The 12285-nt window shown below is 43.5% G+C and overlaps 1 protein-coding gene across 1 annotated transcript in view; it reads right to left on the reverse strand.

Annotated features, from left to right (window-relative positions):
* LOC125284340 (NACHT, LRR and PYD domains-containing protein 1 homolog) overlaps window positions 1–12285 on the reverse strand; it is a 70590-nt gene that overhangs the window by 4446 nt on the left and 53859 nt on the right. The window contains exons 18-23 of the mRNA XM_048228255.1: window positions 11527–11682; window positions 10825–10905; window positions 10541–10687; window positions 10256–10414; window positions 5202–5321; window positions 2776–2975 (exon numbers count right to left, since the gene is read on the reverse strand). Coding sequence (XP_048084212.1) covers window positions 2776–2975; window positions 5202–5321; window positions 10256–10414; window positions 10541–10687; window positions 10825–10905; window positions 11527–11682 — 863 coding nt within the window. The remainder of the gene's footprint in view (window positions 1–2775; window positions 2976–5201; window positions 5322–10255; window positions 10415–10540; window positions 10688–10824; window positions 10906–11526; window positions 11683–12285) is intronic.

A 12285-nucleotide genomic window follows, 5' to 3' on the forward strand; every position in this document is an offset into this window, starting at 1 on the left:
ACCACACTTACACGGTAGCATAATGAGGGGCCCTACATGTAAACCGAAGCATTGAGAACTTTGTAAGTGTACAGACAGTTTATTAAAAAGATAGTTTAGAAGCATTGAGAACTTTGTAAGTGTGCAGACAGTTTATTAAAAAGATAGTTTAGAAGCATTGTGAACTTTGTAAGTGTACAGACAGTTTATTAAAAAGATAGTTTAGAAACAGTACCGTTCACGTATACAGGCTGGCGCTATCTTGGGAAAACAGTCATGTGACAATTCAGCTCACGTTGCAGGACATTGGACTGGAGCAACGCGAGCTGAACTGTCACGTGACTGTTTTCCCAAGATGGCGCCCGCTTGTATACGTGAACAGTTAATATTCGGTGAGCCGTCATTGCTAGCTTGTGGGCTCCCCGGTTCTTGAGTAGTGGTCAAAGTTTTGGTTCTTGCCGATTTACTCATCTCGTCTTGACCTCAACTCAGTAAGCTATTTATCTTGTCGAGGACACCCAGTAGTTGTAGTTATATCTTATCATCTTATTTCTTATCAGTTATATAGGCCAAGTATACTTTTACATATACAAGGAATTTGTTCTCTGCATTTTACCAATCCGGGGGTTGTGTACAGCACACCCACACACACACAGTGAACACCCATTCATGCACACACACTCAGAGCTGTGAGCACATACTAGGAGTACGCATACACACCCGGAGCAGTGGGCTGCCCCATAATCCGGCGCCCAGGGAGCAGTTGGGGGTTAGGTGCCTTGCCCGAGGGCACCTCATCCGTGGATGTGGATGTGGGAGAGCGCTGTTCAATCACTTATAAAATATAAAATAATACAGACATTTTTTGGAGCGTTCTAAAACACACCTTCACTCAGCCATGACCCGGAAGTCCCCAGCAGTGAGTGGTTGTTGACCTGTCAAACTCCCTTCAACACATGCACACCGCTCAGTGGGCTTTTAGGATATCGAGTTTAGTTTTGGTTACCTGTGCATTCAAGAGATGTCAAAAGGTCCATGTGCACTAGATACAGTAGATTGCTGTCATTAAAGCATTGCTAATGGAGCAGTGGACTTTTCTTTTTTGGTGTGACATAGCTTTGGCTATACAGTACACTTGACTGATACTGAGTTATAAACAAGATGGTTTGCAAACAATAACACATAGGTTAACATAAAGCCTACTTTAGAAGGTCAACTTACATTATAGGACTGTCATGCCATGGGGCCCTATCATGGCGATCTAAAACGCATGGTCCCTGACGAATAGTTTAAACCCAGATAGCAAAATCAGATTAGCAGATAGCGGACCGCTGGTGGCGTGTCACGTGTGGTCCGCTGTTGGACCACCATCTCTTAAAATTGAACTCGTCATGAATATTAAGAAAAGTTAGTAAAATGATATATGGAGTATAACTGAACAAATAAAAAATATGCACACGAGACCGTATGGAACAGGTATTCCACTAACTAACTGCTTTAAAACCATGCACTCATCTATTATTTGAACTCAAGTGAAAGTGAAACTTGGTGCATGTTGTCGTGGGGGCAGCCGTGGCTTACTGACTAGTGCTTCAGACTTGGAACCGTATGGCAATCTGACAGTTCAGTTAAAGTCCAAGTTGGGGCGTCTGGTCAAAACTGCCCTGAAGATTGTAGGTCATCCAGACCAGGGCTACATGCAGGCACTCTATGAAAAGTCAGTCCTCAGGGAGGCACTGAAAATTGTAGAAGACCCCACACACATCCTGTACGAGGAGTTTGCCCTCCTACCCTCAGGTAGACGCTTTAGAGTACTAAACTGCAGATTAAATAAATACAAAAACTCCTTTATCCCAGAAATGTGACATTCCGTTTGATGAATTGTGTTTTCGCTTTTAGGATATGTCATCCAAATACATTCTGATCCAGCCAAGTGCAGGCTAAAAAGGCTGTGTTGTGGACTAAATGTGCCTTGCAGTTTGGTTGAGCATTGCTAAACTTTGAAACATTGTTGTTAGCTTACATTGATCTAATGTAGGCTACTACTGTAATCTTGAAATCTTGTGATGTTGCAGAGATGTGGTAAAATATCATAGCAACAAGGTGCAAGTCAAGTCAAGTTTATTTATAGAGCGCATTTCATACGCAGAGGTCATTCAATGTGCTTTACATAAACAAAACGCAAACAGTAATAGCAAATAAAAGCATAGAAGGGCAATAGTCAAAGAATAGTTTTAAAGGTAAAGATCATAGTAAAAAAGAAAACATAAAACGCACAAGGTAAAATCATTTAAAAATAAAGAATAAACAAAAAGACAAAATAAAACACACAAGACACAAAGACTTGATTAAAATGGTTCAGCGAGTATTATGTAATTTTTTTTAAGAATCTTTAGTGAGTTATGTGGTCTGTGAGATGGTCTGTGGGTCTGTGAGTTTCTTTTTAATTGGGTAAGTGGTCTAGCACCCAAAGACAAAAGGCGTCAGTGTTTTAAAAAGTAAAAAGTCAAAAAGTTTTAAAATAAACATAAACACATCATGACTCTGGGCACAGATGGGTTAAATACATTAACACATCATGACTCTGGGCTCAGGTGCGTCACTTAACATGTCTGGAAACAATTAATGATACGGTAATTACTACAAATGCCATCATAACTACTAAACACACCAATGACATGTCATCTCTCCCCATCCCTTCTTTCTCTATCCCCTCTCTCTCCATCTCCTCCTCTCTCTCCATCCCCTCTTTCTCTATCCCCTCTCTCTCCATCTCCTCCTCTCTCTCCATCCCCTCTTTCTCTATCCCCTCTCTCTCCATCTCCTCCTCTCTCTCCATCCCCTCTTTCTTCATCTCCTCTCTCTCTGCTTCCGTCCACTCGGTCATTCTCTCCGTGTAGGACTCTCCCTTCATCCGGATCCTCACCAGCTGGTTGCAGCTCAGGGTCCTGTCCTTGAGCTGAGTGCACGGCTCAGTGGCTTTACAGCAGCGCAACCTAGAGGCAGTGAGAGGCCATTACAACAGCACAACCTAGAGGCAGTGAGAGGTCATTACAACAGCACAACCTAGAGGCAGTGAGAGGTCATTACAGCAGCGCAATCTAGAGGCAGTGAGAGGTCATTAGAGGCAGTGAGAGGTCATTACAGCAGCGCAACCTAGAGGCAGTGAGAGGTCATTACAGCAGCGCAACCTAGAGGCATGAGAGGTCCAGAGCGGAACAAAGTCCTTTTAGGCTAGTACCTCCACTCGGCGGCCATATTGTAACGCTTTTTGGGCACTTATCAGGCATCTATTTCGGCAGAAATGCGTGTGCGCAAGGCTTCACGACACCAACCTTGCTCCAGCAGCGAGATCACAACACATGATTGGCACAATGTATTCACAAAACACCACATGATTGGCTCAATGTATTCACAACACACCACATGATTGGCTCAATGTATTCACATGTCGACTTTTTTGCTGCGGAAGGGGCGGGATATGTGTAGACAACTGCCATATTGGCGTTCCAAACTAACCGCATGCATTTCTATGGAGGGTTTTTTGAGTGGTGTGTCCTCATTAGAAAGAGTTTGGACCACTAGGGAATCAATGTTCTGAGCTATTCTGTTGGGGGGGATCAGGGATGCCATGTTTCATACCAACATTCATAAGATCCCCATTAACATAGTTACTAGAGGAAAACATGTCTAAATAAAAAATAAAAATAAAAAATTACTTATTAGAAAAAATGTGTAACTACTGCGCGTATGGCTGCAGTGCAAGACTGGGAAGCGGACAACAGTTGCACAATTTCCCCCGTGACCCAAAAGGGCAGAAAATAGCCTGTGGGAGCAGAAGGTCAAGAGGCAAAACTGGAGGGCTAATAATTACTCAATATTGTGTGAGGTAAATGTCAATTTCTCTCTTCGATTTATAGTAACAAATTACATAGGAACATTCTAGTCATACCATCGTTGATGTGTACCATGCTGTTAAAATGTTAACAGCATGGTACACACTGCTTTAGAAATGAATGAAGTTTGAAGTTAGCCAAGTCATAGTCATGACTTGAATTTCAGCTTGTCCGATTTCAAATGTCATCTAACTCGGATGTAAAAATTGGCTACTGTGAAAACCACGCGGGCGTGTCATTTATGTCGATTTAGATCACAAAATATTATTAATGCTTTTCTTTTAGGTTAGCTTCTACTAAGTTATTATCGCTAGCGTGATCGTTCTGTTCCGGCCCCCTTATTTGCAAATCATCCTGTGTTTGTGTGAGGAGTGTTTGTGTTTGTAAAATAGTGTGTTTGTGTGAGGAGTGTTTGTGTTTGTAAAATAGTGTGTTTGTGTGAGGAGTGTTTGTGTTTGTAAAATAGTGTGTTTGATAGGTGTGTTTGTAATGTACAGTGTGTTTGTGTGAGGAGTGATTGTGTTTGTAAAATAGTGTGTTTGTGTGAGGAGTGTTTGTGTTTGTAAAATAGTGTGTTTGATAGGTGTGTTTGTAATGTACAGTGTGTTTGAGGAGTGTTTGTGTTTGTAAAATAGTGTGTTTGATAGGTGTGTTTGTAATGTACAGTGTGTTTGTTTGAGGAGTGTTTGTGTTTGTAAAATAGTGTGTTTGATAGGTGTGTTTGTAATGTACAGTGTGTTTGTTTGAGGAGTGTTTGTTTGTAAAATAGTGTGTTTGATAGGTGTGTTTGTAATGTACAGTGTGTTTGTTTGAGGAGTGTTTGTGTTTGTAAAATAGTGTGTTTGATAGGTGTGTTTGTAATGTACAGTGTGTTTGTTTGAGGAGTGTTTGTGTTTGTAAAATAGTGTGTTTGAGAGGTGTGTTTGCTTTAGGTATGTCTGTGTTTGTAAAGTACAGTGTCTCTTGAAGGTGTTTGTGTTTGCAAATTACTTTGTATGTTTGAGGTATGTTTGTGTTTGCAAATTATTTTGTTTGTTTGAGGTGTTGTGTGTGTAAAATACAGTATGTTTGTAATGTACAGTGTGTTTGTAATGTACAGTGTGTTTATGCTAGGTGTGTTTGTGTTTGTAAAGTGCTGTGTGTTTATTTGAAGTTCGTTTGTGTTTGTTAGCCTCTACAGTAAATAAAGTAAAATCTGAATGATGAAGTCTTCAGTATACCTACCCTTTAAGTCTGATGTATTCTTCAGTATACCTATCCTTTAAGTCTGATGTATTTTTCAGTATACCTACCCTTTAAGTCTGATGTAGACTTCAGTATACCTACCCTTTAAGTCTGATGATGCGGCCTGGGTGCCTGTTTGCCTCCTGCAGGCAGCGGACTCCCTCCTTCAGCAGCAGGCAGTCCTCTGACACAAAGCTCTCATTACAGACCACGGCGTTAAACCTACCACACACAGCTCTCATTACAGACCACGGCGTTAAACCTACCACACACAGCTCTCATTACAGACCACGGCGTTAAACCTACCACACACAGCCAGTCAGTTAGTCCCTCAGACAAGCTCAATGGAAGCAGCATACTTTAATTTCCCCTGGGGATCAATAAAGTATCTATCTATCTATCTATCTATCTATCTATCTAGCAGAGATAACACTGCATTTAACAGCAGAGATAACACTACATTTAACAGAGATAACACTGCATTTAACAGCAGAGATAACACTACTACATTTAATCACATTGGATGCAAGATATGTTATTCATGTGTCTGCTGTGTGTATGTGTGTATTCATGTCTGCTGTGTGTACAGTGCAAACGGAAAGATTTCAGACCCTTTCAAGTTTTCCACATTTTGTTTTGTTTCAGACTCATCTTCAAATGGATTCAATTAATTTTTTCCCTCATCTTTTCCCTCAAACTGAGTAATCCGGGACAAATGGCCTTGGTCAGACATGTAACCAAGGACCCAATGGTCACTATGAATGAGATCTAGAGTTCCTTTGAGAGGATGAGAGTTTTCTTTCTCCTGTAGTCTATGATGAGTTCTTTGGTCTTTGAGGTGTTGAGGAGCAGGTTGTTGTCCCTGTACCACGTTGACAGCCGATCCACCTCATCTCTGTAGGCAGACTCGCCCTCCCCCCTGGAGATGAGCCCCACCACTGTGGTGTCATCCGCAAACTTCACCATGGTGCTGCTGTGATGGACTGGGGAGCAGTCGTGTGTGTAGAGGGGGGAGAGCAAGGGACTCAGCACACAGCCCTGGGGAGAGTGGTGTGTGTAGAGGGAGTAGAGCAAGGGACTCAGCACACAGCCCTGGGGGGAGCCGGGACTGAGGCTTAGGGCCGTGGATGTGTGGTGGCCCACTCTGACCCTCTGTCTGTGGTCCGAGAGGAAGCTATTGATCCACATGCAGGTGGTGTGTGGAAGCCCCAGGTCCCCCAGTTGAACTACTAGCTTGTGAGGGAAGATGGTGTTGAATGCAGAGCTATAATCCACAAAGAGCATCCACACATAGCAGGTGTGATAGTGCAGTATGTAATGCTATGGCTATGGCGTTTTAGCTCCCCCTGCTGCTCCATGTGTGATAGTGCAGTATGTAGTGCTATGGCGTTTTGTGATAGTGCAGTATGTAATGCTATGGCTATGGCGTTTTAGCTCCCCCTGCTGCTCCATGTGTGATAGTGCAGTAGCTATGGCATCTTCTGTAGATCGGTTTGCTCTGTCGGCAAACTGACGGGGATCAAGGCTGCGGGGCAGGACTGTTGTGATGTGACTATGGATCAGTTTCTCAAAGCACTTCATCACCACTGGGGTGAGTGCTACTGGTCTGTAATCGTTGAGGCTAGAAAGGACTGAGGTGAGGTTTCTTGGGCAGTGGGACTATCGGTTGAGGATTTCAGGCAGGGTGAGACAGTGGACTGTTCCTGGGACTGGTTGAAGATCTTTGTGCAGATTCCTGGGGGCATATGCAGGGATTAAAAGCAAGGACAAGTGGCCGGACTGGCCCAGGTGTGGTGGTGGTCTTGCCCTGTAGCCCTGTTTGATGTTTGAGTATACCTACAGATGTTATCTCCCCTTGTAGCACACTTAACGTGCTGGTGGAATTTAGGGAGTGCTACCTTTAAGTCCACATGATTGAAATCCCCTGCTATGATATTCACGGCATCAGGGTACAAGCTCTGTGTATTGGTAATGCTAGCATGCAAAAGTCCGATAGCTGAGCTAGCATTAGCATCTGGTGGGATGTAAACAGCTGTTATCAGGATCACAGTAAAATCCCTTGGGAGATAAATGGGCCTGCATTTAACAGTCAGATATTCTAAATCTGGAGAACAGTGACTGTCTACAGTCGCTGTGTTGGCAGACATCCTAACCTGCAAAAAGTCATTTCAGGGAGGTATCACGACAAAAAAACTTTAGCCTACTTCAATACAGATCAGATTAATATGTTCAACTAGAAAAGCATTTCCTGAAGGAAATACAGTGCATGAAAATGCAAAAATATGATGTAAAATATCATACAGAGTAAAAACAAACTATATTGGTTGCTAGGTAGATGAGGTTTAATATAGTTGGAATGACTGAACAGTTAAATAAGTGGATAGTTTAAATGGTTAAATTATTTAGGTAGATAGTTGACGATAACTGACACTTGGAATGGCTCTAATGTTTGCTAGCAGTTATGTTAACTATGTTAACAAAGATAATAATGCTAACCAAGTTACTATGCTAACTAGCATGTTAACAATATTAAAATGCTAACTATGCTAACCATGTGACTTAGCTAACTTAGCTAATCATTTTTATCAGTTATGCTAACTAACATGCTAACTATGCTAACCATGTTACTTAGCTAACTTAGCTAATCATTTTTAACACTTTTGCTAAAAATGCTAACTAGCATGCTAACATGCTAACCATGTTACTTAGCTAACTTAGTTAATCATTTTTAGCAGTTATGCTAACTATGCTAACTAGCATGTTAACATGCTAACTATGCTAACCATGTTACTTAGCTAACTTAGCTAATCATTTTTAGCTAAAAATGCTAACAATGTTAGCAATCTTTATCATCTTAACTATGTTAACCATGCTAACTAGCTACAGTGGGTAGGAGTCATAGTTGATGACAAGTAACAGTTACAATGGCTGAACAGTTAAAAAGTTCAGTAGTTTAAAGGGTTAAATTGTTTAACAGTGAAATATTGTAGTGAGGAGTATAGTCATATCATGTAATCATGCACAAACTGAAAGAATTTTACTTGTGTATCCCCAGATACTTGTAAGTGTTCAACGGTGACTGGCAGCAGAGCGGGCTTAGACCTCCGGAAGTCCACCACCAGCTCCTTGGTCTTGAGTTGGGCAGTGGGCAGTGTTGAGTTGTAGGTGGTTGAGTTTGCACCATTGCAAAGTCCTACACCAGGCTCCTTACTCCTCCTCCTGCCCGTCCCTGATACACCCCACAATTGCAGTATCGTCTGAAAACTTCTGTGTGTGGTATGACTCTGTGTTGTAGAAGTCAGACGTGTACAGGGTGAACAGGACTGGAGAGAGCACTGTTCCCTGTGGTGCTCCGGTGCTGCTGATCACAGTGTCAGAGAGGCAGTTCTTCAGTCTGACAAACTGTGGCCGCTCTGTCAGGTAGTCTGCAATCCAGGATACTAGGTGAGCATCCACACCCATCTGCAGGAGCTTGTCTCCCAGTCTGAGGGGTCGGATGGTGTTAAGACCACTGGAGAAGACAAAGAACACGATTCTCACAGCACTTGTCCCCTTGTCCAGGTGAGAATGCGTCCTGTGTAGGAGATACTGTATGTGATGCCATCATCCACGCTTTTCCTGGTATGCAAACTGTAGCGTGTCTAGTGCATGGCATACCTGTGGTCTGAGTTTCCCCAAAAACAGTCGCTCCATGTTCTTCATCACGTGTAATGTTAGAGCGACTGGCCTGAAGTCATTGAGCTCACTTGGGTGTGGCTTCATGGGAGTATGGATGAGACATGATGTCTTCCACAGTGTTGGGACTCTTCCAACACGGAGACTCAGGTTAAAGATCTTCAGTTGCTCCCCCAGTTCAGCAGCACAGACACTAAGCAGTCTGTCAGGCTCGGCTGCCTTCCTGGGGCGGAGTTTCCTCAGCTGTCCTCTAACTTGATCTGCCGTGATGATGGGGGGAGGGAGGAGTGGAGGGGAGGTGCTTACAGGCGGTCTTAGTCCGTTTGTATTGCTCCAAAACAGAAGGCAAGTGCAGCTTTTACATACTCTAACTGATCTTTGGGGGGAAACGCTCCATGTTCCGATGCAACTGCTCCAAATGAGTATGAAAGCGCCCTAAGACAAATTGCCAAAAGTTCATTTTTTGAGGTCTTGACGCACTGTCTGCCTGCTGGCACACTGAGGTCAGATACAGTCTCCATACTGCTGAGGTCAGAGATGAGGTCACCATACTGCTGAGGTCAGATAAGATCGCCATACTGCTGAGGTCAGAGATGAGGTCTCCATACTGCTGAGGTCAGATACAGTCTCCATACTGCTGAGGTCAGATAAGATCGCCATACTGCTGAGGTCAGATAAGATCGCCATACTGCTGAGGTCAGAAATGGCTGCCATACTGCTGAGGTCAGATAAGATCGCCATACTGCTGAGGTCAGAAATGGCTGCCATACTGCTGAGGTCAGATAAGATCGCCATACTGCTGAGGTCAGAAATGGCTGCCATACTGCTGAGGTCAGATAAGATCGCCATACTGCTGAGGTCAGAAATGGCTGCCATACTGCTGAGGTCAGATACGGTCTCCATATTGCTGAGGTCAGATCCGGTACTGCTGAGGTCAGAAATGGCTGCCATACTGCTGAGGTCAGATACAGTCATCATACTGCTGAGGTCAGATAAGATCGCCATACTGCTGAGGTCAGAAATGGCTGCCATACTGCTGAGGTCAGATACAGTCTCCATACTGCTGAGGTCAGATACAGTCTCCATACTGCTGAGGTCAGATAAGATCGCCATACTGCTGAGGTCAGAAATGGCTGCCATACTGCTGAGGTCAGATACGGTCTCCATACTGCTGAGGTCAGATACGGTACTGCTGAGGTCAGAAATGGCTGCCATACTGCTGAGGTCAGATACAGTCATCATACTGCTGAGGTCAGATTCGGTCATCATACTGCTGAGGTCAGAGATGAGGTCTTTCACTTTTCACATCCAAACATCAACACTGCACTCCCTTGTATCCTCAGAAATACACCTGCCAAGTGTGAAGTCAGTCGGACAAACAAGTCGAGAGATATGCAAAGAACAGACAGGCAGACAGACAGACAGACAGACGTTCCTTGCTTCATAGACAGACAGCAGATATACAGGCTTATTGCACTCACCACACTGCCTGCAAACGGGGGCAGGTGTTGATGAGGAAGAGGATCCGCTTGGCCCAGATCTCAGTCAGGAAGTTCGTCCCAACATACAACCTCATCAGATCAGGCAGAGAGGACAGATGCGCCATTAGAGCATCCACACACTCATCGTACTCTGGACTGCTGCAGTATATAACACACACACACACACACACACACACACAGTTATTTTCAGAGGGATATACACAAAGCCTAGTCAAGTACAGGCTGTTGAAATATTCAAGAGGGAAACTGAGAGAAAAGACTCACTTCTCTGCTAAGTGTTTCAGCGGATGGAACATGTGCAGGATTTCCCTCTGCATGGTGTCGGAGACCTCTGAGGAGAGAAACAGTCTGATCTCTAGTCCAGAGGTTTCGGATCCAGGGGATGAATCTCTATAGTGGGCAACACTCCACCTGAAACCCAGAAAGGAGAAAGAATTTAAGATCATTGTTTATTCAATTCAATCATTTAAATTGCTCACACAATGCACATTATCATTAGTTCTCAATCATAATGAGTAAATAAATTCTTCAACAGCAAAGTGCCACACCTGAAAAGGGTCCCATCTCTTCCGAGTCCGTAAGCTGAACACAGACTTTCAGCACTGTCAGTGGGCTTTGGTAGATTCATGCTGCCGAACATAATACACACACACACACACTCATATACACACACACCTTGGGTAGGCTGCCAAACACAGAGGCAGAGGTGTTTTTGGGAAGTGCATTATATTGTAACTTTATACAAAAGTGAAAGCGACACACTTTAACAAAACACTTCCCCACTCTTTTCATCATAAGAATGGATCTCCAGGTGAATGGCTCTAACTCAATCTTAAAGTAACACAATTTAGAAATGACACTTTTCATCAATTTTCAACATACTGGGTACCCATTTGGTGCTAAGAAGGTACTCTGAATCAAATAAGAAAGGGTCCTTGTCCGACCTTTGACTAAGACAAGGGGTTCCCTTCCAGAGACTCCATTCTGTGTATTTTAAGTCTGTGTAGTATCAGGATGAGTCTGAAGCAATTACTTTAAGGTAAAAAAACCCTCATGCTTTAACACATTCCATAGATACAGGGTTGAGGTTAGATGGCAAAGGGTTGTTGGACAGTAAAGGGTTGTGGATGGTAAAAGGTTGTTGTTGGGTTCTAAATGGTTGTTGTTGGGTTCTAAAGGGTTGTTGTTGGGTTCTAAATGGTTGTTGTTGGGTTCTAAAGGGTTGTTGGGCAGTAAAGGGTTGCTCTTACCATACACCGTCCAGACTGCAGCAGGTGTTGCACAAAGAGAGCATGCTATTGGCCCAGCCGATGGTCAGGCAGTCCATAACGATTTCAACAAACTTCAGGCCAGGCACAGAGGCCAGGACGGAGAACAGACCAGCCACATGCTCATCATGCCCTGTACTACACACACACACACACACACACACACACACACGCACACACGCACACACAGTTAAGGTGATGATATACACACACTGTTAAGGTGCTGATATATGGGGCAACTTTTTGAGCAATGTTGGTGGCAACCACATAACCAGTTCCATTTATTCTGATTTGGATGATCATGATGATTTGCCTCCAGCAAATAAATTATTGCCCAGTATCAATGTGAACATGTCAGTGTAGTAAAAAATATTTGTAAGAACATACTGTATACAAATGTGACTAACTTCATCAGTCTGTCTGCCTCATATTTGCATTAACTGATTATTGTGACTGGGGAAGACACGCCTCGACCATTTGCAAATCAAGTCTTTTGTCATGTACTACGGCCCAGCTTTTGTACTATGCCAGACTTCACTATAGGTGGTCGGCGCCAATTAAGCACGCATATGTCCGGGGCGTGTCTGAACTTTTCCACTGGAGCAGACAAAGAGCCTACTAACAGGATATAAGGCTGTGGCAGACAACAGTCGAGAGGTGACTTGGACAGAGGCGACTTTGTTCATGTTCCCCTCCGAGCCGGCTTGTAATAAACCTGGGAGCGTTTCCCTTTCTTAACAC

The sequence above is a fragment of the Alosa alosa genome, chromosome 19, assembly GCF_017589495.1.
Source record: "Alosa alosa isolate M-15738 ecotype Scorff River chromosome 19, AALO_Geno_1.1, whole genome shotgun sequence".
Classification (NCBI taxonomy): Eukaryota; Metazoa; Chordata; class Actinopteri; order Clupeiformes; family Clupeidae; genus Alosa; species Alosa alosa.